Source organism: Crocodylus siamensis, chromosome 10 (genome assembly GCF_052110815.1).
Source record: "Crocodylus siamensis isolate JL-2025a chromosome 10, ASM5211081v1, whole genome shotgun sequence".
In the NCBI taxonomy this organism is placed as follows: Eukaryota; Metazoa; Chordata; order Crocodylia; family Crocodylidae; genus Crocodylus; species Crocodylus siamensis.
The window spans coordinates 12,566,404-12,592,769 of NC_143404.1; the positions used below are offsets into that span (position 1 = coordinate 12,566,404).

At 43.6% G+C, this 26,366-nt stretch overlaps 1 protein-coding gene across 2 annotated transcripts; it reads right to left on the reverse strand.

Moving 5' to 3' along the window:
* Positions 1-1,413: 1,413 nt before the first annotated feature.
* On the reverse strand, positions 1,414-24,969 carry KIF3A (kinesin family member 3A). 2 transcript variants are annotated; one of them, XM_090064857.1, is made up of 19 exons: positions 24,855-24,969; positions 22,301-22,583; positions 20,675-20,819; positions 20,342-20,426; positions 19,730-19,835; positions 18,589-18,728; positions 17,810-18,007; positions 17,192-17,366; positions 16,040-16,141; positions 13,629-13,703; positions 11,776-11,784; positions 10,928-11,084; positions 9,326-9,506; positions 8,887-8,997; positions 8,668-8,793; positions 8,240-8,293; positions 7,457-7,525; positions 5,785-5,909; positions 1,414-4,701 (listed from the first exon to the last, which is right to left on the reverse strand). In XM_090064857.1, exons 1-19 carry the CDS (start codon positions 24,858-24,860, stop codon positions 4,653-4,655), a joined length of 2,196 nt encoding a protein of 731 aa, XP_089920983.1. In that variant the 5' UTR covers positions 24,861-24,969; the 3' UTR covers positions 1,414-4,652. The 2 variants fall into 2 exon arrangements, with proteins under 2 accessions (XP_089920983.1, XP_089920982.1); XM_090064856.1 differs by lacking the exons at positions 11,776-11,784; positions 13,629-13,703.
* Positions 24,970-26,366: the final 1,397 nt, after the last annotated feature.

The window sequence follows — 26,366 nt, forward strand, 5'->3', positions numbered from 1 at the left end:
GGAAGTCCTTTTTTTTTTTTAAAAAACAGCACATAGTTAACTTGTGGAACTCATTGCTAGAAGGAGCTGTAGAGGCAGGTAGTATAACCTGGAGTTTAAAAGGGATTAAACAGATAAGATCTATTGGGAACTATTAAGTAGTATGGTCAGGGATGTGCCCTCTGACAACCCTAGACCAATGAAGGTTGAAGGCAGGGCAGCGAGGGGATGACAGGAGCGCTCTAGACATGCTCTCCCTCCAACAGTCAGACAGAATACTGGGTCTGACCCAGTGTGGCACTTCTTAACAGAGAACTCTCCATGCTTTTACCTCTAGCACTCTCACCCTTCTTGAGAGCAGAGAGGCACTGCAACAGAAGAGAGGATCAAAGGCAAGGCAGAGCAGGATGGGATGAAGGGAAAAAGAAGCAAATGTCTGGAATTAAAATTCCCCGTACAACCAGTGCCCTCTGTTGTATAAACTGGGGCTATCGCTGGCACCTGGTGATTAACTAATCAGAGAGATGGCTTAAGAAAAAGTAGGTGTCCCACCCCATTTAGAGCTCTAGGGATACATTTTCAGCAGTGTCCAGTGCCTAACTCCCCAATGGTTTTGCTGAGCAACCTATTGGGAACTGCTGGATACGGATTGTCTAGCTCTCATAAAAGTCTTGCTGTTAGTCTAACACAGTTACATCAGATTAGATGTTTAAAAATGGTCCCATCTGACTTTAGGCCAATGCAGCTACAAACCATCTTTACTTCCTATCCAGAGGGGACAGACTCTGTTAACATCTGTCAAATACTGAAGTCCTTGGACTACAGACACTAAGTGCTGAGAACTGTGGTAAAGTTAGCGGCCATTCTCCAGAAGGAGTCTCTCAGCTGTCAGTGCAGATGTTGTAAGTGGCTGTAAATTCAGAAGGAAAAAAATGCTGTAATAAACAGGATTTGAGATGTTTATTTCCTGGCATGAACATGCTCCACATAGACACACAATACTGTTATATACGAGTGAATAAAATTTATACATAAAGTACAATTAATAATTAAAACCTTACTTCCAACAAAGTTAGCAAACCAATAAATAGAGCAAATTGTACAACTAGCATTTTTGTCTATGTACAGAACTGGCAAAACAGAGGTACAGAGAAATAGCTATAAATTTAGCATACGGACTATAGTGTAAGTTAGTGAAAGGCACTAAGGAAGGTTCCCCCCCCCGCTTCATCTAGCAACCCCAAAACCAGGAAAAATTAAAATATGTTCTAGTGTAAGTAATGTTAAGAATGTGACAGAGACTCAGAAAAATGTAGTGTTCAAGTCAACATTTCTGAGTTGATGTGGCCCTTTGGTAGGGAGAAAAAGCAGTTGCACACACAAAAAGCAGGAGTTAAGTAACTACTATAGAAGCAAGGACTGAACTGAGATCAGAACAGCATTATCACCTAAAATGAATTTAAAAACACATTTTACAATTAATTATGGACAAGTCTTTGTGTAGGGCTACAGGGTAGGGTTATGTGATAAACCCACAGACCAGATCTGTGTTTTTAGAACAAGGCCTATAAACCAAGCCAAACACTCAAACTTTAAAAGAACTATTAAGTCTTCAAGGTACTACAGCTTGAACCTGCTTAAGGGATTTCATTTCTTCTTCATGTCTTTTTTAACAGCAGGTATATTTTTCCTCCAAAACTAAAGTTGTGACAAAATCCCAGGCAGCAACCTGTCCCAGAGAGCACTGATTTTATTTATGGACTGGGAGGATAGGAAGCTTGCATAATTTGCTTTAAAAAAAGCTAACTGCTTAACTATAGCTGGTATCTCTTTCTTGGAGAGATGGGAATTCACACCTCATATCAAATTGTTAATGCACATATATTTAGAGCTGACCGTCATTTTGGTAGGGGTAGTCCGGATGTCTTTAAGCCCGAAAAGTGTGCATCTACCTAACCATTAAGGTCATTTTCAAAGAGTACCACACAGGGCAAAAACACCTCAAAGCTTTCCTTCATTGCTGCTTCCTGTAGCCACAATGGGAGCTCTTCTATTACAATTCACTAAGTAACTTCAGCTCCTACAGAACCGGCCCAAGCCACAACGCTATGTGGTGCAGCTACAACCAGGAGCTCGCCTGGAGCTTGGGCCTTGCAGAGCTGCACAGTACTTCCCCTTGGCAGCAGTGAGCGGGATCACTGTTGCAGCTCTTGGGCTGTTATGGTCCCTTTTCAGTCCTTTAGCTTGTAAGACTGTCAGACAAGTCAGGTGTTTCCAGAAGTTTGCATCGGCTTACAGCAGTAAGATTGGTTTAAAATCCCAAAGCTTTTTCTTTTTTTGGAAGAAAACAAGAAGATGCAGGGGCACCTTAAAACAGAGCAAGCACTTGAGATGCTCCCTCTTTTTAAAAACGGTGTTATAATAAATAAATAAATAAATAAAAAAGCAGTGCCAAAGTTTCACTTAACTCTTCCATAAAGTTAACTAGTGGATTCAAATGGACACAGTATAATGAGCTTAGCTTAAAAGTAGTGTGTTTTTTGTTCTTGTTTTTAAAGACAGACAAGCCCTTCAACAATAAATCAATTTTGCTGCCCTTGTTTACACTTCAAATTTTTGCTCTGTAAATGCAATTTGTGCGATAATGCAACACTTTTAAATTTAAATGTCATATTATCACACAAGTTATATTTAAGGGGAAAAGGATTTTTTAAAAAAAAAATTACTGATCCTTTCCCAGTTCCATTATCTAAGTTTAGTTCATAGTTTTGGTAGGTTGGCCAAGCAGTGTTACAAATAATCACAATTTTTGGTAGTATTTGAGGCTACTTGATTCACAGTGGAAGTGCTCATTCGGTTTATGGTTTTGTGAAGATATTAAGCTCCAGAGTGTTTTGATCCTCCTTTGAGCAATGAGTTTTAATTTATCATTTAACAAGACAACAAGTCCAGGCTAACTGAGCTTACCTAGAAGGCCACTGAATTTAGCTCAAGTAAAATTTGATCTTACAAGGACATATTTAAGTTGTTACTAACAGCTCTCATATACATTCACATAAAAGTGCTCTATGATGCATCCAGCAAGGCCACCAAGTACTAAGATGGCTCCATGGACACACTGGTGATTTGAGGCTTCTGACAGTTTTCCACATCAGGAACAAAGCAACTGCAAGTCTTGTTACTAGAACAAGTTTGTTGTTACACCTGAGCTTTGATTGTGCTAGCTGCTGTTCAGTTACTTTTAGGGGCTTTTATGTTTCATGGCAGCAATAGCAGCTTTTTCTCTCTAGGCAACTTTGTAAAGTTACAGACATTTAAGACAAGCCTGGCTTAGGAAGCTTTAAGACTCCTGCAGCCACTGCATCCCAGCACTAGTTTCATGTACATGACAAGAGCAGTATATTAAAATGTTCAGATTTAGCAGCAGCACAACTTTCAAAAAGAACAACCGGACTTGCAAGGCAAGAGCAGCCACTGCAAAAGACTTATTTGAAAGACAGCAGCCTCCATTCCTCTTAGCATAACGGAGGGAAAAAAAAGATTGCTTAGTCTACACAGGCACATGGACAAATGTAGGAGCACAGACTCTACATTTTTTGGATCAACTGTGGTCAACTGAGGTCCAGCCGTCCTTAGACTCAAGCAGCATTACATGTTTGCCGTGCTCCATTTCACCCCCCGGGGCATCCACCTTTTCCATCCAGACTGACAGCAGAGCAAGTAACAAAATAATGCAAGGGACCAATTAAACACATTCCCCCCCTTCAACTACTAAGTGTGGCCAAAGCTACAATGCAAAGCAACTTTATGAGAAGGATTTGTTCTCTCGCACTGTCAGTTGTGACCATCCTCCAAGATGCCATTCAATTGTGTGAGATCATACAGGAAAAATAAAAGCATAACAGTACATAATATAAAACGGAACTGAAACAGGTTGGTTCTCATTTGCACTTCAACAAAACACGGTCCCTTGCCAGAAGGTCCTGGATTTGCACAGTTTAGGTTTTTAAAAAAGCTGCCCTATCTGCAATGATATATAGTACGACTATGTATGTCTTAGTTGCTAAAGTAACAGAAAGAAAATCTGTTGTTTTGTGTGTGAAATGCACGTAACAGCTTCAATCAGAGTATTTACAAAGCTAAGGAAGGGATTCAGTGTTCTGCTTTAGTTATAATATGGATTTGCAGCCACCACATTCAAATATACGTAACAGTGCAACACAGGACAACAGTGTAAGTTGCCAATTTCATATGGCAAAGCAGGACTTTAAACAGATTCACCAGGATTTAAAAGGTCAGGACCCTATCAAACATATTGAGCTAATATATTGTAACACTGAAACACATACCTAATGTGCGTGCCTTCTATACATTTCAACAAGGGTTACTGCCAAGAGTTTCCCTGCACGACAAAGAATTGTATAATACACTGACAATTTCACAACCACTGTAGATATTGGTTTAACATTATGTTAATATAACATACAGTATAATGGTAGTTACATGGGAAAAAATTCATTTGTTTTGAAATAGAGCTCCATACCCATAAAACAGTGTCACAGCCACCTCTGCATCACGCTGCGCAAATTCCTCAATATTTCCAACGAGCTGTGGTTTTAGGCCAAGACATATACCATGTGTTGATCTTTACTTCCATCCTGAATCTGTGCTGCCTACTGAAGCAGAGAATCAATTACAGCTCCTGGCTTTGCCGAACGTTTTCTGGTTGGAGGAGAGTGGGAAGAAGTGGGAATGGGCATTAAAAAGAAGAAAAAAAACCCTCACATTACTAGTATGCCCAAGAAAAGGAGCAGCCAGAATCTTCCAAACACACAGCACATAGTATTGATTTTGGTACCAGCCTGTCTCATTTAAAATCTAAAAATATTACACTAAAAATCACAACTACCTGCTTAATGCCATGGGTGGAAATCTAGGTTTTCATCTAGTCTCCTATGACCACCATCCTCACCCTTAAATGTCACTTGTTAATTTAGACTAAACTAGAATAAAAACACATCAAGCACCTAGGTGAGAGGAATATAGCCAAAACAGCAAGAGTTTAGAAGTTGCTAATCAAAGTAGGCTTATCTCTCTGGACAAGATTTATATTTAATATTATGAGCAAAGAGAGTAATTAACTATGTCCTCTATGCCATGACAAACCTTTACTCAATTTTAGTCCTCAACTAACTTTACATATGTGGGAGGAAAAAAGACCAGATTTTCATTTTTCAAATTTTAAAATTCTAATTAGAAGGAAAGGAAAAAAAAGGAAAAATGAATTTAAGAGAAGTGCTGCAGCAAGCTTTATCAATATTGTAAATCGGTAACCGAAAGTGATCATCATTAAACCATTACTGTTTTCTTCAGGTAATATGGTTTTCAAGAAACACTCTGCCTTTTTAGTACAACTGACTTCTAAGTTTAATGCATGAGGGCTCTCCAAAACACCTGGATCCAGTTGTTATTCACTCAGAACTGCCATTCAAATTAAGAAGATGCACAAGTTCAGACTACAGCAGGGGCAGGCAATTATTTTGGGCGGAGGACTGCTTACTGAGTTTTGACAAGCCTTCGAGGGCCACATGACAGGCAGCTGGGGCTGATAAATATTAATTTTCTAAATTTTTTAGGGGTCCCATGGGCTGGATGGAATGGCCTGGTAGGCCACATCTGGTCTCTGGACCACACTTTGCCCACTCCTGGACTACAGGATTGTGCCCCAAAGTAAACCGTTAGGAATTAAAGTGTCCTCAATATTAATTCCTTTCTACATCTATAATAATAGACAACATTTTTTACCTTCTCCCAGTTTTAGGCCTTGATCTTCCTTTTGAAGTTCTTGGTCTTTCTAGCTTCATTAAAGACTGTCTGAGGCTCTCTTCAGTGTAAGCTAGATAAACATGGGAAAGGTCCACTTCAAAAGGCTGAGAAAAAAAAAACAAAACATAACACAGGATCCAATTTACAAACTATGCATAATTCCCCATCCATGAGAGTAAGATAAAGTCTACTCCATAAAAGCAATAAAAACAATCAAATACAGAGGTTTACTGAAGGAGATACAATACAGATAATCAGGGATCTGGGTTTTCCATTTGCCACAAAAAAACATGGAAAAAATACAGATCTTCTCATTTTAGAGAGAAAAATGCAGGTTTCCTCCTTTAAAGGAAAAATGCATGAAACGGCACATTTTCCCTTGCAGGCTGGCAGAGTTCCAGCCTGCAAGGGGCTGAGGCAAGCGGGAGCAAGGCTACCAGGCAGGGGCACCACATGCATGAGCATGTGTACCCACGCACATGGCAGCCAGGAGAGCAGCTCCCCACAGGTAAGACTTCAGGGGGCAGGGAATTTCCATAGTAAGGGAGAGAAGGGGCTGGTCATTCAAGGTAGTACAAGGAGCTTGGGGACTGGGGTTGGGGTGGGAATGTGGGACCGCAGGGCCTGGACAGGGAGTGGGAAAGAGCCATGGGTGCCTCATCCAAGGTGTAGCATGTAACCCCCAGGTTTGTGTGGGATAGGAGTGGATGTGGACTGCCTAGGCAGGATCGGGACTCCCCACCCTGATACCCTCCCCCTGGGGACCTCCACAGCCCAGTGGGTGTGACCTGGCAGAGCAGGGTGGGGGTAAGGAGGCTTGGTGCTGCCGTTGGAAGCCCTGCACTGACATAACGAGGTGTACTCTGCCCACCCAGCAGCATCCAAGGTTGCAGTGCAGAGCTGTGGCCCCCACTGCTGGTGGGTGGGCAGAGGACATCTTGCCACTGCAATGCAGGGGTCCTGGAGGCAGCACCGAGTCTCCCTACCTCACCCTGCTCTACCCTGCCATGCCAGGTCCCACCCACTGGGACAGAGAGGCCCTTGGGGCCTCTTCAGTGTAAGCTAGATAAACATGGGAAAGGTCCACTTCAAAAGGCTGAGAAAAAAAAAAACAGGACAGTAGCAGAGCAGGGAGCCCTGAGCCGACAGCAGGCAGCCTGCATACACCCTCTCCCATGGGCTCTGCTACAGCCGTGCTGCCTGCAGGGGAGGGGGAGCTGGGCTCCATGTTCCACTCCAGCCACAGCAGTTGTTGCCTCCCATGGGTGGCCGGGGGAGTTCCCGGCCCTGTAATTCTGGCAGCTGACGGCCCCTTCCAACAGGACTGTGGGGGGCACAGGGCACTGGCATGGACAGGGCATCAGCGTATCAGGGGTGTTCAGCACCACAAAGCAGAGATGGTAAGCAGAAGGGGCAGGGTAAGCTCTTATTTTTTGTGATCAAAATAACACAAAATCTAATGCCAAATTGTATAAGTATTTACAATTTATTTTATTATAGTGATTGAGGCACTGGTAGGCTTCCAATTTGCTTTAAAATTTTAAATATATCAATAAAGCAGAGAAAACCAGGATCCCTGCAGATAACCATTCCTAGATGGCAGGATACAGGTTTAGCTCAGTTTGACACAGGTTTATAAAAACCCACTTACATCTTTTTCCTTTTTATCTGGGACTGGAGTCTGTTTTCTCATGTTGTTTCCTGTATATGCGACACATTTCTTAACGAAAAAGAAAGATCTGTTAGCTAAATCAACTCTTTGCACTATAAAACTGATTGCACAGTTGTGTCAGTTCACATTTGCTGCTAGTCTCAATTCAATGGGTCTGAGAGCTACATGAGAGATCTTTCTTTTCTACGCTGTAGAGAAGTCTCTACAATGAGGATCAGGTGGTTGCTCTTTAACGCTGTCGCTGAAAATGAACGTTCTAGGACTGGTGGTTGAAGATCACCACCCCAGGAAGTTAGCAAGCAGAAGGTGGTACTATAGTCTAACGACTTTTGGGGCACAAGCCAAGATACGTCTATTTATATAAACTTCCCTACCATTCTTTTTGTTCCAGCAACATTGCCTGACAGTGTTTTTGGTGACAAATGCAATGGTTTTTGTTAAGTTTTGTTGGTGGCAGAACTAATGAAAACAGCAAAATCCTTGATAGTTGGTCTGGTTCTAAAGCAGTCAAGCTTGCTACCATGCATCCTGCACCACACTAGGGAACAACATAGACTCATGTCAGGGGGCAGTGTGCTTCATTACAGGCTCGCTACTGCAGTCCTTTGACACTAAGAGTACATGCTCCACAGGCAACAGTCTGATCAAGCAAAGCGACGTGAGTAATGTTGGCAACCTTTTCCCCAGAGATCTTCACTCAGATTTAACAGTCTCAACCTTGCATTGAAGCAGTTAGCACCATTTTGTATCAGCTCAGCTTACCAGCTGCCATTCTCCAATATCTTCATTCCAGTGAACATAGTTTTCAATCATTTCCTTAGAAGAAATCAGAAAAACAGCTCGTTTTGATTTGTGGACTTTAACTCCTAATGCATTCTAAACATAGCTCCTGTAAGCGTGCCCCGCGAATAGCATTTCAGAACAGCCATGCAGTTCTGGTAATTACACAACTCCTCCACTGAAATCCCCTTAGAAGTTAACTGTCTGTTTGAACTATTCATTTACAAACCCAACAGAACGTTGAGCAGCGCCTTACGTGTGGTGCTTTTCAACATCCGCCAGTCCTAACACACTGACTATGGAGAATGAAGTGTTTTGTTGATGACAACAAATGAAAAGCCAGAGGAACCAGATGTGTGGTTTAATATTACTGAATCCTAAGGCTAAGGGCCAGGCCTCCTTTCCTCTACCTGGTAGTCCTGAGGTATGAAGTTATCTATGATGAGCATCTGAAGGCGCAGCTCCCTGCTCAGCTGTCGAATATTCTCCAGCAACCCTTCAATCTCTCTCTGATGTTCCTGCTGCAGATCTGCCATCTGTGGACAACCGAGCAAGCCATCAGGAGTTTGAACCAACTTTAGACTTTAGCCACATTACGCGACTACTCGCTAACCATTATGCACACTGACCTCGGATTTGGCAGCCATTAACATAGTCCAGACTTTCTTCAGTTTCTTGGTCTTGCCTTGTGCTTCCTCCTGCAGGCTGGTGTACTTCTCCTCAATATCCAGACGCTCTTGCTGTTTACAAACCAAATACAATCACAGTTTAACATTCTCACCCCCATAGGTGTTACAACAGGAGGTGCAAATTACCTACATGACATACTGGCTAGTGGGGACAAGGCTATGCCTAGCCCAAGTTGCATCCCACACACATAACACTATCACTACTCACTGCCATAGGATCGCTCTTTTTATGCTTTTCCACATACAAGTGTTAATCAACCCACTGAAACAACCGTAGGGTCCATTTCAAGGGTTGACAGTGGAGAGCTTCTGACCGCTCACACCCAGTGTAAATAATCCTACCAGTTAAAAATATTAACTGTCAGGAAGCTGATCAAACCTCTTTTTCCTCAAGCTCCTTGCGAAGCTGCTCTGCTCTTTTCCTTCGTTCTTCAAGCTCCATGTTAGATTCCTCAAGAAGTTTTTCCTGCTCCTCTGCTTTTGCCAGCAAGTCCACCCCTCCCACAATCACTTTCTTCTCCAGAGCTGACAGTTTCTCCAGCAGGGACTGGTGCTCTTGTCTGAGGAGAAAAACAAAGAGACAGGCAATGTCACATGTGTCGTGAGCCAACCCTGGTATAAAACAAGACCCGGCCTCAGTGGTGGGGCCTGGAATACTTATTTACTTTGCAGGTCCTAGTATGAATAAGGAAATAAATACAAGTCACTTCAAGGAGATTGCTCTAAGATTCTCCTTCAGCCTGACACCATCATACAGACAAACAGGACAACAGACATTACAGTCTCTCCAACCATCATTTCTCCCTTTTACAAGCGGCTGCTGGGATGCTAAGGTTGAGGGAGATCACCTCTTCCTCCATTTTCAGTGCTCCCTCTGCTGGTGCCCAGCCAGTATAGCAATGCCAGAGAGGAAAGGGCATAAGGCAGGGACAGGCAATTACTTTGGGCAGAGGGCCGCTTACTGAGTTTTGGCAAGCCATCGAGGGTCACATGATAGGCAGCCCAGGGCAGATAAATACTAATTTTCTAAATTTTTTAGGGGCCCCACAGGCCAGATAGAATGGCTTGGCAGATCACACCTGGCCCATGAGCCACATTTTGCCCACCCCGGCATAAGGGCTGGTAGCAGCTGCCTACATCCAAGACTTGACGGAAGGAAAATGAGAGAATAGTGGCAGGAGGGAAGCAGCTTAGGACACGTCTCCCTGACTGATTCACCAGGCCCAAACAGCAGCATCATCAAGCATGGCAGCCACGTGGCACTGCTGACCAGTAGTGACTGCTCCCTTGCCCCATGCAATAGTCCACCTGTAGAGCTGTGAGGATTCAGCTACACTGCTCTCCAGGCAGAACAGCACTGCATGCCTGAGGATACCATAACCTGGTGCAGTAAGATTACTGTGTAGACATATCTTCAGGGGCTACAGGTAAAAGGCTACATCTTTCAGCACAAGGCCTCTTGGACTCTGTTAACACCTGCTCCAAGCAATCTGGTACATGCACAGGGCTCTGCTACAGACCCCTGTGAGATCTGACAGGCTGCCTTTCAGTCAGCTTGGCTGTCCCCCTGGCTGTCCCCCAGAAACCAGCTCCTTCACCTCAATGAAACATAGCATCATTGTAGTGTAGCTGTTACTGTGATGTTACTTGTGATTTCTAAGGAAGCAACTTAATCTACATTGTACCTTGTCTAAAATTCTAAAGGAGTACCTTCAGTTTTTTGATCACTTCTTTTTATGGCTCATTAAAATTCCAAGTTAAAAAAAAAGAGGCAAAGCATTGCTGTTGCCCTGCTCTGATGTACCCAATACTGGCTAATATCCTTCATTTGCCCATTTACTTTGAGAACAGCAAGATAGGATGGGGTTTATTTTGTGAACTGCTGCTTTAATCAGCCAGTTCACTGCCCACTTCCACCAGCTGCACACTCCTAATTAGCTGAATTCATAACAAGCTGTCCTGACCATGGCCTGACACTCACTGAGCTTTCAGCAGATCCTTTTCTCTCTTCTCCAGTTCTGCCCTGGCTTTGTTTCTCTCTTCTTCTTCCATGTCAAGCTTGGTTTCAAGTGCTTTTCTCTCTTCGTCGATCTTTGCTTGCATCTCTACCATCTTATCAGGAGAAACTTTCTTCTTGCCTTTGGAGAAAGTCAGGGAAAATGTGAATTATTTAAGAGCAAAAACATGACAGGCTATCTTTCTTTATTACAGCAAATTTTTCCTCAGTATCAATTACATGCGATCTTCAGCCAAATTAAAAGAAAGTTGTGATGGCTCATATATAATTATACTGCATCTCTTGATACTGGAGTTGACAATGTCATTGTGCAGTAATGACCATATCTAGAGATAATGGCTGCGCTTCCCAGTTTGGGCAGCAAACCACTATCTATCATGCTGCTTTCCAACACGGACAACTATTTTCACCAAATTTCTGGGGTATTTTTGTTATCAAGTCTACCTTCCAATAGTGCTTTGGTTTACTCATGGATGGAGGTGAAAAAGATCAGAAGTCAAGAAAAGAAAATTATAAAAGAAAAATTCTTGCTTACTGACTGGTATGCAAATCATTCTCCATGCAAGAGTTTAGCTCCAGACCAGAGCCCTTGTGACATTCACAAGCTCTGCTCTATTGTCCCTGGTGTTCTAAGAAGTTCTACAGAAATCCCCCTGAAAAGACATGAAGCAGTCCAAGACAAGTGGAGGGAGACTCCTTACTTAAAGCACATTCTCAGCTTTAAAGACAGAAAATAGAGGCAAATGGAGCAGCTGTCCCTTAACATAAGCTCTAGAACTGTTCTCGATGGAGTGCAAATCAATCACACCAACCTGCTTGATCTTGCATTAAGAGGAAGAAGTAAGCAAATCGTAGAAAGGCAGCAGGTGCATAAAAAGGGAGGAAAAAGAAAACATATTACTGTGGGACTATTTCAAACAAAAATTCTGCATCAATAAAAGCATTAATCTTTATGTGCATTTATCGACAGAAACAAATCAGTGGGATAATATTTATTAAGTAAGATTCCATCAAGGCAAACATTAATGCATTATGATTTTATGCCTCGAAAGAATAAGTGTTCTGTACAAAAGAATAATCTTTTGCTTATTCAGACTCAGCAGTAGCCTGCTCCTGCACTATTTTCAATATTATGCAGATCCTACATGTGACACTACAAGCCTGCCGCAAAGATCATGCCCTGAGAAACATCCAAGAAGGAATCTACTACGCTAGAAGAAGAAATGGACATTTTCAAGGTAGCCAATTATTTTACATGCCCTGTAAAACCACAGTACATAGAAAGCTTGCTCTACGTTGTAGCCAAAATTTCCAAGCCAATTCATTGCATGTTACATGACCAATTGCACAGATGGGATTGCAGCACAGAAATTTTATGTTTAATAAAAACAGGATATTAGTATGTTAATTTGCAGTAATTCTGATGCTTCCATAGAGGTATATGGCTAGTTTGGATTATTCAAGCAGTCTGGATCAAAATGAAACAGGAAAAAGTAGAAGCATAAACACAAAATGGAGATGCACATCATGCAAAAAACCAACATGACAAAAAACCACAGTGTGTGAGGACAATTAATATTCTGTCTGCAGAGCATGTAGTATTTATCCTATTCACTGAGCCAGACCCAACTCCCACTCCAGGCATGGCCATGTCTCTCTCCACTCACTGCTGGAATGCACATCCATCCCCACAGAGACATTTCAACAGGCAATTTGCTATTTAGTTTGCTGTCCTTGTCCAAGTGCTGAGATTAAACTAGTTTTGAAACAGGAAATCTGGAGCAAGTGCATTTAGCATCTCTTTGGCTTCCTGACTTAAAAAGTTTGCAGGGATATAAGCATGTTGTATTTGCTATCAATAACTGGCAAGCAATTTCAAAGGCAAGAAACTCTTCAATTATAACTAAATCTTTACGTCTTAAGACCTTCTAGACTCTCTCTGCCTAGGAAAGAGAATTAGCATGGACTATGCTAACTCAAATAAGATACAATTAGTGTTCCAAAGTCCCCACAATCCACAGATTACGGATACTTAATACTATTTTGAATAAATTAGCTATCACTAATTGATTTCAGGGTTTATATGGAGACCAGAAGTCCTGTCTGCAGTAAGGGACAGCTTCTTCAGAACTGACCCACACATCTTCCTCACAACTAGATGCTGGGGGCCAAGTACACAATGCATTAATGACACTTCTACAACAGACGAGTCTTAAATCCAAAGTCATTTTTAATAGCCACTTCCAGGATTTGAACTCAGGTATTTTTAAGAAAATGAACCAGCTGGGTTCTACTTAGTTCTTTCCAGACTATAAACCTAAAATAGGATTTTGATTTTCTACCAGTTGTCATTTTAATGGAAGGAGTTTACACAACACTGAAGGCAAAAATTTGACACTGTTCCTTTATTCACTTTATAATTAGTGCTAGCAAAGTACTAACTTCCTTTCTTTCCTCTTAAGCATGAAGCTAAAATATGCATGTGAAGCCACTGTTTAAAGCTTGAAAGCAACAAAAAGGAAAGCATGCTTTAGCCAACTTAAAGCCACATTTCTTTCTGGGGGAAAAAAAAAGTAGCAGAGCGCAGTACAAGATTCACATGGAGAAGTGCAGGGGTTATGGAAAGACCAAAGCTTTGTTAAATGACTTAAGAGCTCCCACTCACTAGTGAAGGACTTATCCAGAGGTTTCTCTATGACAGAGCATGTGGAGTCTGAACTACTACTGCTGCTGCCACTGCCTGGAAAACAAAGAAATGAACCCCACGGAAAACCCAGAAAAGGAGAAACAAGAGGACGACACACACAGATGAAAATAGTTCCACAGGAAAGAAACCCAAGACAGCCAGCAGGAAGACGCGGTCAGTGGTTTTCATTTGGAAATTTGGATCCCTTAGTCATACACAGCCATCATTTTACAGAACAAAAACAGATAGTCGAGAGTGACTATTTTGGTAAAAACCCATCCTGACCTCAACCAGTACTGAATGCAACATGCCAAAGACTATGTTGTGACGAAATAAAATGGAAAGTGACCCATGCATCTATTTGCTCGTTAAATATATTAAATATGAAGACTAGGATGGGACCATTTGCTACTGGGCATAGTAGCCCAAGCAAGATGCCCATTTACATCAGGTGATAATACCGGTCGACAAAGGCAGAAGCCTGCTGATCAGTTAACTTAGTGAAGGACCGAAAGCAGAAAATCCTTTGGGTCACTCAGTGTCTTCCAAAAGTGCTGTGCATAACCTAACTAACTGTTTTAAGCAACAGCAATTAGGTAGATGGGTGGGTCTTGCTATAAGTAGTAACCCTGGGGGAAACATTATAAATATATTAGATGACTGTATCTGCCATGAGTTTCTATATCTTAATTCTAAGCTATTACAATAAACAGGACTTTTTTCAGGATTGTCAAATCTCCCATTAATGGCACAAAGCAAGACATACAATAATTAGCAACAAAGGCTAATTTTCTTCATGTTAAGATAATTTCTGCTCTCAGCTAAACTTCCAGATTTGCACTGCTTCACATGAGGAAAACTTTGCCTTCAGGTGTTTTTATGAATGGTATTGGCAACTAAAACTACTTTTCATCCCCTGGGCCAACAACCTGTTGCAACCACGACCTTGAATGCAGGTTTCAGCCTTACGATAATATCAGGCTAGCTGAAAACATGGGAATGAATTCAGACAGAAAGGACACTTGTGAAGGTTGAGAATACAGAGTCAATATCCCCATCACACTAATGGTAGTTGGATCAGACAGCATAGGGAGCTATAACACAAACAGCTGGAAGAGGCTTATTCAAACTGCGTGCTAAACTGACAATATGGCAAACTTACGTTGCAACACTGGGAATGGATAAGGAAATCAAGATCCCATACGCCTTCAGTGACAAACTGCTGAGAAAGCTGCGGCCTTTGGCCTCAGGGCAGAGTTCTGGGAACGCACCATGGGATGATGCATTTTGTACTACACATTAAAATGTCATGTGAAGTTTAACTGTGCCTGGAACAAGAGACTGCAACTGCTGCCCATCCTTTTCAAGGAAACCAGCCCCTTTCGTAACCCTGAGGGAAAAGAACCTAAGGATGACACAGACTGTCTAGCTTTCAGGCTGAAACTCTGCTAAAACAGATTCTATGCTTGTTAGATGAAAAAGGTTCCAGTATTAAAACTAGTTGAGCAAAGAGGGTACAACCACGCTCTGCACTGCATCCTAGCACCTCATTCTGACTCCTCATGAAGAGAAGTCGCAGGAGTTCCTGCAGCTCTTCCACTTGGACAATGGGCTCCTATCACAAAAGGATTTTTGTTGCCAGGGCCAGCAATGAGTCCTTCCTAGATTTTAATAATTACTGCTCGTTCCAGGTTCAAAAGCATTCCTTCCGTTTTAAAAACTTCACACAAGTAGTTTAGATTGCGCAGGGGACAAAGTAAGCCTTCCTGAGGGAATATTTAGCTGAATATATGCAGCTTGATATGTTTGACTTCAATAGTTTTTTTCCCAGCTATATACACAAGTAAAATATGGGGATCCAGTTCTAACATGAACATGTGTAACACAGAGATAATGATAAGACTTGCAGCAAATCCAGATGGTAAGCTAACCCTTTACCAGAGCAGTTGTGAATAAAACCACCCTGAGATCTCTGTATTAAAAAGGTAGGTTTTCTTCTGTGTCAGATTATTGACCTTTCCCTCCTCACAATTCTGCGAGCCAGGGGAAATTCTGGTGTGGGCGTCTTGTCTAAACTCAGATACCTATGCACAAGCCATATGCAGCCACCCGCTGGGACCAGAAAACCACCATATCAGAGAAAGATACCACAAGCAAAACTACCCAAGTGGAAGCAGACACTCTATACAGTTAGAGCAGGCCATTGAGAATGGCTACTTCAAATGGCTTTGTTTCTAAAACAGGCATGATAATTGCAGCGGGCACCAGAACTTTACTACAGTCCCTGTTGAATCCATATTGAATTCCAGGTGAATCCATCCTGGTTCCTGAATCCAACCACTAGATGAGCCCAAAAGAACAAAAGCAGAGAAACAGTTAAGACACCCTACCCCTTCGTTTTCTTCGTTTTTCCCCATCCTCTCCAATCTCCCCCTCATCGTCCTCATCCTCCTCTTCAGAATCACTGATATCAGAGCCAGAGATTTCTTCCCCTGAAATGCAAGATTATGCTTTTGAACACATACACTTCCATGACGCACCACACCACCGCCTTCAGTTTCACTGGAAGCTAGCACGATGTTGACAATGGAGCAGTGATTGAGATATGGAAGATACTAGGGATCTCTGAGGGACTTGAGTAATTTAAAGTGAATCACTCAGTGGTGTGAAGCCAACAGGCATAAATTAAACACGTCCATTTTACTTGGGGGGAGGGGAGGGGAGCACAGCTCTTTCAAGAGTAACACGACCTTGCATTGCATTTAGAGATCAAGACAATCCCGTTCTACGCCATTTTACTTCTATATAGGAGCATCCACACAGGAGTTCAACAGGTTCAATATACACATGTTGAATTGCAAGTTAGTTGATGTGCCTTAACTTTCCAACTATCAGCATACAGGCAAGGCCCTGGATACCAAAAATACAAGCTACATTTTTGTAATTCTCCATAGTTTCCACTTGAGAAATTTTTGCAAACAGAACCCATCCCAACTGTGACTGCTAAGTGCAAATACAAAGCACTTAGGTGCTCATCATTATGTTTTCACACTACAGATATTAACCAGGATAATATAGAACTGAGCATGAGATAAGGCTGGTCCATTGCTGGATCTGGGTGTGCAGGGTAGGGCTGGTGCACTGCTGGATCCATCACACAGAATCAGGCTACACCTGGGGTCAGATCCAACCTACAGCTGAACTCAGATGTGCAATGGATTTCACAGTATGTGACGGATTCAATCTCATACTGGCCGACAGTGCCTGTGGACCGACCCTGCACCACTGATCTAGCCAATGGGGCCGGAACATTGGGCAGCACTGGTTTAGCTCAACATTTAGCACTGTACTGTATACCTGTATTGTTCTCTTGGTATGAGAGATCTCCCACTGCATTTCCTTCTACTTACGAACAACAAAAGTCTCACAGGGGCTCAAGCTATTACAGGACACCCGGAACATGTGCAACAATGCCTGCTTTACACAGGACTGTAATTACCCACGAATATATAGTGCAGCATCACACACAAGGAAGTGCTTACCTTCCTCCAGTTTTTTTTTAAGCTCTTCTATTTCCTTTTGGAACTGACGGAGCAGGGCATCCTTCGGATCTTCATTAATTCTGGCCTTATTCTTGATATTCTTGGCACGATTGGCATATCGGAGAGTACTGATAGTCTCATCGTAATTGTAGTCTGCTGGACCAATGTTTGCACACTGATACGCAACAAACCAGGAGTTATTTGGTGTCTAGTGTTAAGCTACATGCAAAAGCCTGAACTACAAACTAGGATGAGAACATGGAATTTGAAACATAAACTTGCGCCCAGTTCTGCAAAACCCTCATTGCATTTTTCCTCACCAGGAAGGCTCCTGCCTTCACAGCCTAAGCCAAATCCTGACTTTGGATGTACAAACCTTTAAACCCTATGTCCATGTGTACTCCTGGACTGCTTCATCCATAAAGCAACGACAATTTTATTTACAACTGTACAGGTGGCTACGGCTTGCACAAGGCATTTCTATGAAAGAAAACAGTCCTAATATACAGAAGAAAATACCAATGTAAGACTAGTCCAGTGAGAATTTTACTTCTATTCTCCCTTAAAAATACAAACTAGACTCCTAGGTCACTGGCTTTTGGGAGGCATCGTCCTTACCATCATGGTCTTTGAGTTCCCCCCCAGGGAGTCCTGCAGAAGTCGAGTCAGCTTAGAGTTACGGTAGGGAACATGAGTACTCTTGCCATCCACCAGTGCAGAAATGACATTTCCCAGGGTAGAAAGCGACAGGTTAATTTTTGTAGCTTCCTTCAGTCGTTGCCCTGTAGCTCCAGTTTTTGCTTGTCTTTCTGACCCCTAAAAAAAACAAACCCAGAAGTTCGTAGGGAATGAAGTCAAGCAGATAATAATTAAATTGTTAGACTTTTAGGTAGCAAGATCCAGTACCCAGCAAAGCAATATAACTGGAAGACAACACATCCTTTCCACATACAAAGATATTAACTCAGACAGACAAATTGTAGTTAAAATCCATCCAAGGTAGGTTTCTAAAAATAATAATTTGTGTTGCCTATTGGTGGTGGAGAGGGAAAACCAACATGATGGTGTTAGAGTGAATTTAATGGAACCATCTAAAGGCACTAGTAGCAGCAGCACATTAAATTATTGCATCCCTTCCCCCTCCCATCTACTAAGAAACTTTCTCCTGCCCAAGGCTTGGTTTTAACTGAAAAGTTTTGCCAGCATGGTGATGTTGTCAGGAGCGCAAATTTAAGGGTGGGAGGATTCTATACAAATCACTTACTCAATCCAGCTTTTTATTGCAAGACAAAGGACCTCTGGCCCATATTGTTCAATATCTACGTACAGACCTTGAGTACTAAAGCAACAGCCATCCCCCAACTAGCATTTTGTTAGCTCTGTACATAGCTACTTACAGCAAGATCTACCAGGTGCAACTTGCCCATGCGAACGTGCATATTTCCATCGACCCCTTTCTCGCTGCACTCAATGGTAATAGTGAAGATAGCATGGGAGCGGGAGCTGTGTTCATTCATGTTAGTGGCACCAACAGAACCTTTTAAGGGACCAAACAAGTCAGAACTAACAATGATACACAGCTTAACATAACCCTTAACCTGAGAAAAAGCAGTTACAAAGCATTTGTTACAATTTAGCAATTTCAGAGATTCTGTAAACTAGATGTATTTAGAGTGGAATAATCATTTCTGAGTAGGAATTGACGCCCAGTTTCAATGCTCATTACCCTGATAACAGACTCCACCCCTCCCTGATTTTTAAACAATGCTCATATCATATAGCTAAGGGGGCTTTTTTCTTGTGGTCTGTAACAGCAGCACTCCTGTTTAGCCTAGATGGCTGGCATATAACAGACTAGCAAACGTCCAACTTCTTGCTGTCGTCCTCCACACAACTTCCAAGGATCAATCCTGAAAAGTGCCAGAAAGTCCCAATTCTCCTTCCTTTCCTTTGGAAGATTCAGTTACATCAAAGATGAAGAGTCCAAGCAGGACAATGTTCAGCCCTCCTTATGTTAAGACCATTCACCTTTGCTGACTGATTTGCAGTCAGTTTTGGAAGTACTTATATCTTCTCACTACAGTAGAAACAGGCTGCTTTGATCTCCATTTTCTTTCAAAAGCATTCATATTCTCCATGTAAAAAACGGAAGTCTGACTGCTTACAGAACCAGCTTGTAACATCACAAAGCCCATACACTAAATAGGGTGAAGAGAAAGAAGAGATGAACTCAAGATCTGTGAGGAGCCCATCTTGCTGTACACTCTCCAGCCCCCACAGGGAGACAATCTTTTCAGCCGCGAAAGATGAACAAGGTATATCCAGTCCTCTTTGATTGCTCCTGCATGAAAGGAGTTACTGAAGAGACAACCCTTCCTGCCTACTCAGATGAGATGGCCAGTCCTAAAGTTCTGTAACACTGGAAACGAAAGACCGTACTAAGGTCTTAAAAGCAATTGTGTAGGTAGCAATCTACCACGCTACACCAGACTGCTTTAGCCCAATGTGCAAAACCCTCACAGCCACAGTGCTACTTACGGTTTTTGTGGCCTAGTGTCATGATTCTGTCCATATCATCTGCATTATTGACAACATAGGCTGAAAGGTCTTTGATGTAAACTCCCACATCAGGTCTCTCTTTAACCTATAAGACAGACAGATTAGACAGGGCATTTCCAGAAACTGCATATTGTTTAGTCATCAGGGCACAGCACAATAGTGCACTTCTGCTCTAGCAGTGTAGAACAGAACTCATGTGAAGCACATGCTTTGTCTGAACCACACATAATAACAGATCAAAAGTCCTGCCTAAGGCAGCTTCTCACTGCCAGCATTGTCAAGGCAAGTCAAGTGGAGGCCTTAAGTGAAATCTTCAAATCCTCAGGGGGACTGTCAAGGGACCTTCAGAGAGGAAACTAAGTGAGCACCACCTTAATGGGAGCCAATAGCCTCTCCTTATTTCTTACAAGGCAGTTTGCCAGATGGAGAAACATTAGGGAAATGTCAAAGTCAAGGATTAGCCTCTTTAAAGGGGAGGCACTTGGTCTAGTGAAACATGCTAAGAAAATCAGAAATTTTGCACTCCTTCCCATCCAAAGCCTGTTATCTGACACCAGTTGTTCTTAAGGATGCAAGCCTGCCCGTTCTCACCTCCAGCCTCTGTGTCTGGTCTTTCCCTAGCAGGTCACGCACCTCCTCATTGTAAATTTCCAAGTAAGACACTCGGACCAAAAATCTAAGAGTAAAAAGGTCAAGTATTCGTTACTTGTCACAGATTTGATCTCAGAGTGCAAAGAAACTTGCAGGGTGCCAGCAGAACCTTACTGCTTTACAGACAAGGATTACTTAAGCACCAACTAAAATTCAGCCCCAAATGAAGTCACTGGCTACATTTTTACAAACTTTAATAACGTAGGATTCCACTGAAGATATCCACAAAAAAAGACAAGCATGGGGTGAGTCAAAAGAAGAGAGTTTGTTTACCTTGTGTCCCCCTCTGCCTTTGCAATGTGACCAAATATATGGGCAAATGAATTGGGAATGATTCCTCTAAGTTCAGGAACTGCTCGGACACCCTCCATGGTAAAAGTTTTGCCTGTTCCAGTCTGCCCGTATGCAAAAATGGTGCCTGCAGTGCAAAAGGAATATTCAAGATGAATCAAATGCCAACTGGGGCAGCTCTTAACCATTCTTCGGTTCCACCAAAACCATTATCAATGAGTAGCTAGAAATTCTCCAGCTTTTTCAACATGTATTGCACAGGCCTAGAGGAAATGCAAATGTTGTGCAGTCTTTGCAAACAGGGTCAAACTGTTGCTTGTCCAATTTGCAAGGTGCTTAAGAAACAATAGCACCACCCAGGGGTAAAATTGTACGCTAAGGTTACTCACAACTGGTGTGTCATGTCTTTTAAGTACAAGAACACTTAGAACATCTCATGCAAACAACCTAATCAATAATGCCTTCCATTAGCAAGTCATGAGCCAACTGAAAAATGACCGATTTGTAGTATTTTTGAATTTGCTCATGTTCTTAGCCACCAGATTGTTCAAAACAATGGAGATGGCTAATTGCTATTTTGGCCTCTGTCCCTTGAAATGTGTATCCTAGGCAAAGATCAATATGTAATATGGTAAAATAAACATAAGGAGAAACACAAGTATCTTTAAAAATGGCAATGGAGTGGTCTCAAACTCCCTCAGGGCCATTACTCCATGAGTAGCAAGAGCACTCTGCCTGCCATAACTGAATCAGTTTGCTACGAATATCAACCTCTTCTCCAAGCAGGATGCAAGTTTTTCAAAACAGTCCCAGTCTGGTCTACATCATCAGTTCAAAGTGCCACCTGTCTGCAGCAGGAAGACTCAATCAGTGACTCAAGCACCACAGAATATATTTGGCTTCCGCCTCAGTGCTAAGGCTCTGCTGCAGCAATCAAAACCCTATGTCTTAAACCAGCTCTTAATTCGGGTTTAAGTATGTCTCTCTCATTAATCCACACTTATTGTTTAGGGAGCTCAAGGTTCACATCACGAGCAACTTATATTCTGTTAGGGTATATTTTGCACCTCCTTTAAATTGCCTTGCAACTAATTACTGGTTGTAACAGTCCCTCAGAAAGCAGGAACTTACATGCTTAGCAACACATTTTCCTCTATTAACTCTGGATGGCAAACTATTTTTGTAGGTCTCCTCATGAAAAAAGGAGGACTCGAGAATGTTGGTAACAGTAGATAAAAATTCATATGGCTTTGCAAGTTGGAAAAAAATGGCCCACTAACTGTGGCAACACCCAGGACTCAAAAATAACCAAAGCAAATTGGATGCTTATCTTGCTGGGATCCTGTGACCCCAGCTGACTTCCTGCCCTTTGGGTGGGGGACTGGACTTGATGATCTTCCGAGGTCCCTTCCAGCCCTAATGTCTGAAATCTATGAAAACTGAAGCTGCAAATACCCTTCACAAGCATTCCGTTTCAAGCAAAAAGTGACTATGAATAACGCTTTGAATAACATGGACTTAGTACCCAGTCTTCGGCAAATGAACTTCAATCAAGATGAGCAGGATTTTGACGGTAAGATCCTTACATTTATAACATGAAGGACTTACCATTATATCCTTCCAGAACAGAGTCAATAATTGGCCTTGCAGTTAAGTTATAGACATCAAGCTGTTTACTCTCTGGTCCAAAAACCGTATCGAATGTAAACGTCTTTGGAGGTTCATTGGAAGAGTCTGTTTTATGAACAGTAATCGTTCCCCTCATCTCATCCACATTAACTGCCATCTTGTAGCCCATCGCTTTCTCGCGTTCATTTAAAGGTCTGCATCGGACAACAACCTTGACATTATCACAGCTCTCAGGCTTGTCCAGCTTCTCAGGTTTGTTGATCTGTGTACATAAAGAACATGCATTGTATGTATTATAGTACAAGACTTCCAGAAGCATGTGAATGTACACATTGACCGGTCCCATTTCATGTAACTCTTTACAGGAGCAGGAACTTGTTCTGTTCAGTAACTGTTCAAAATCAGACTACTACAGCTGAGAATTTCACAGCCACACCAAATCCTCTTTAAAATGCCTTCATATAATTCTTTGTTTGCAGACTGTTGCCAAACTGTTTGTTGAAAATACCTTCACACTTGGAGATATTTGTATTGTATCACTAAGTTACCCTGATATTGTTAGTAGTTCCTGTCTGCTGCTGGATGGCGTAAGTGAATCATCACCATAACCTGAAAACCTTACAACTAGACAGTCTGTTAAACCTTTTTTCTCTCTGATCAAAACCATGTATTGCAGCTATGTTTCTCAGTAAAGCTTGTGCATTTAAATAAATGTTCACTAAAATCAAATCAGCTTCTGAGTTTGAGTATTCACAGGAGTTCACACAGGGTCTTTATTCAGCTCTATTTCAAGGGTAAGCTGAAGAACACCTTACAGATACGATGTCCTATATAGACATGACACATGCTTCTTTTCTTACAGGACCTATGAATACAAATCCTCTGTCAACATTTACTCAATTTGATGGCCAAGTTTCCAAACACAGTGATCTACCACACATCTTAAAACCAACAGCAGATCAGTCAGGACTTATGAGTCATTGCTTCATGTTAGTGGCTACTTAGCTGCTGACTTTTTCTAAGTACACCAGGAGATTGGCAAAGGACAGTCTCCTAATACCACCTATCAGCTGTCAGTAGCCTGATTTCCTCCATCAGACCTTAGGCCATGGTACAGCACAGAAACAGAATGCTTTGCTTTGGTAGATGAGCTCCCACTGCCCACAGATAAGAGATATACTTATGTGCTCATCCTGTCAGAGGGTGGGTGCACTATTCTTGGTGCACCTCTGCAAAAGACAACGTTACTGAAACGGGTCCAAACCCAGTGAGTCACTATGGCCAACATTTCCTTTGTTTCAGCTACCCTCTGCTGCACACCTCTACAAGGCTTAACCCCTTTTTCCAACATTTTTGTGGAGCCACCTAGGGGCTGATCTGTACTGAGACCAGAAGAGTCACTGTTACTAACAGGATTCTTTTTACCAGAGACCCCCAGGGATTGACACGGACCCTTGTCCAATTTGGTATCAACTAAACTTTAATAGTAACCCCTAATCACTATTACAAGTTTCCTCCCTGTAATGTGACCTGGCACATGGCTCCTTTAGATATTAGCTAGCAGTGACCTTCAGTGGTACCAGCCTCGGGCCCTCTGCTGGGTGTGGGATGTTTGTTTCTGGCTCTCCAGCCGTTCAAGCGGAAATCCACGACTGCCCTCCATCTCCCCAGAGTAACAGCATGAACAAAACGTTGTTTCTTTGTTTGCCCATTGCTTTTGTAACGTTCTCCTCCCAAACTGCCCAACAGTCAGGTTCCTTACCTCATCTGTTTAGATAAGATACTCCAATCCTATTCAGTTTTGGTTACTTTTCTTTTCAGGGAAACTGATGTACCTGGTTCGTCCACCATACCCGTCACAGCACTCCCTTTTTCCACTGCCTTACAAGACACTCTGTACAACTGTACTGCTTAGGTCCAGGAAGGCCTAGACCAGCAGGTCCCAATCTGTGGTATGGTTACCACCAGCAGGTCACAGACAACCTGGCAATGGTACGCATTCACAGATTGATTATTAGTTTATATGACAAAAATCTGCTGGTGGTACTTAAGACTGAACTGAAAAAATTTGCTGGTGGCACCTAAGGTCATACCATTTTAAACTGGCGATGCACAATCTGTCAAGAGTTTGGGAACTAAGACCAGTGGCTCCCAACCTTTTTTCCCTGCAGCCCGCCCCTGGGAGCAGAGGGCGGCAGGGGGGTGGCCTGGGGGTGGAGGCGCACACACACGGCTCGTCTTGCGTGTGCGGCATTTCCCCGTGACCCTCATTTGGGTTGCAACCCGGGGTTGGGAACCGCTGGCCTACAGTATGGCTAAAAACCTTCGTGCAACTACACTGACCACCACGAAGCACATCCCACCACCGGGCATCCATCACACCCCACAAACGGGCCATGTGGCCACGTGACAGCAACAGCGAGCAGACCCCGCCAAAGCGGGCCCCGGGGCGGGAAACAGCAGCCCAGCCCATCCCAGCCCCGCCCCGCCCCAGCAACGGCGCCCCTAGCAACCGCGCGGGCGGGGCGCTCACCGGCATGGTGCACGGTCCGGAGCTACCCGCAGCGGCGCAGACCAGGGAGCGGCGACCCCGCTGCACCGTAACAATAACCGGAGCGCGACCGCCGCTGCGCCTGCGCCTCCTCCGTCCCCGCCTCGCGGCTCGGAGCGGCAGGGTGCCCAGCCAGTCCGCGCGCCGGCCGGAAGCCGGTCAGCCAATGAGTGAGGGGAGAGGGTGGGGCGGAAAGAGCGATTGGTGCCGGGCGCCAGCCAATGAAGCGTGAGGGGAGGGACGGTTGCTCTCCGCAGTTGCCGCAGCGCTCGTACGCAGATTGCGCAGGGGGAGGAGCCTCCGAGCCAGGCCTTCCTGGGCGGGGCCAGTGTCTCCTGAGGGCGGAGCACGCCCCATGAGATCCCCGAGGGGAGCTGGGCGCCTCAGGAAGTCCCCAGGCATGATTTTGCCTGCATGCCCTTGTTTACACGCACGCACGTGTGCAAGGACACGCGGTCGTGTGCACCCGTGACGTGCCACGGACGTCCCGTTTAAACAAGGCCGTTCCCTGGTTGGGGTGCTCAGCTCTATGTCCCTGCGGGCCATCGAGGGCCTGGCTGGTCCCAGGCCCCGCGCGGTGGAGCTCAGCTGCAGGGCCATACTACCCTGCCTGCCGGGACCCCCACGGCCCAGGACGGTTAGCCGCCGGGAGTGGCAATGAAGGCTGCCCTGCCCCCCACCACCAAATTTTCAGAGCAGCTGGGCCAGATGACGCGGCTCCGTAGACTGCAACGGGCCCGCAGGCAGGGGCTTGACACCCCGAGCTGAAGCATCTCGGGTGACCTTACTTAGCGCCCGTGTCGGCCCTGTTCCTGTGCCGGGTGTGAGTTTTGTGTGTAAAATTTGTCTCCATCTGCCAGATCCTCGCTGTGGACATTATCAGCAAAGTTACAGAAAATCTATTGAAAGAGCTGAAGCAACGTATCCCAGGGAAGAAGCCCGTGATTTGGTGGTGTGGGAAGCAGCATTCAGGTTGTGAACGTGGTGTGGCTCAATCAGCCTCGGCCTGTGATCGCCTACCACGTCCTTCTTGGTTGACATGACGCTCCCTCGGCTCCTCTCCCTCACAGGCCCCTTGAGGTGCAGCCGTCAGGCAGCTGCTGTAGCAAAGCAACGATGATAAAAGAACAGGGCCGGAGTGGCAACAGGAGAAAGAAGGATGCACAGATGTCAACGCAACCCGCTTTCTCTGGCTTGATTCCTCTGTATAATGCTGACAACTATCCACGTTGTAGCTGTATTGGTCTAGAGGCCAATGGTAGGACTTGTGGTAGAGGTGATATCTTTTATTAAAGCAGCTTGAATTTTGCAACATCAAAAAAAAAGTAATTGCAATTCAGTATATTTTTTTTTTGCAAAAATCGAGTTGGTCTAATAAAAGATATCGCCTCTACCACGAGTCGTGATTCCTGTAGAATACTGCACGTGGCACCCCCTTACCTCTTTGGGTGGCTGCTGTGAGGCAGACTGGTTTTGTGTCAACCGGTAACACCA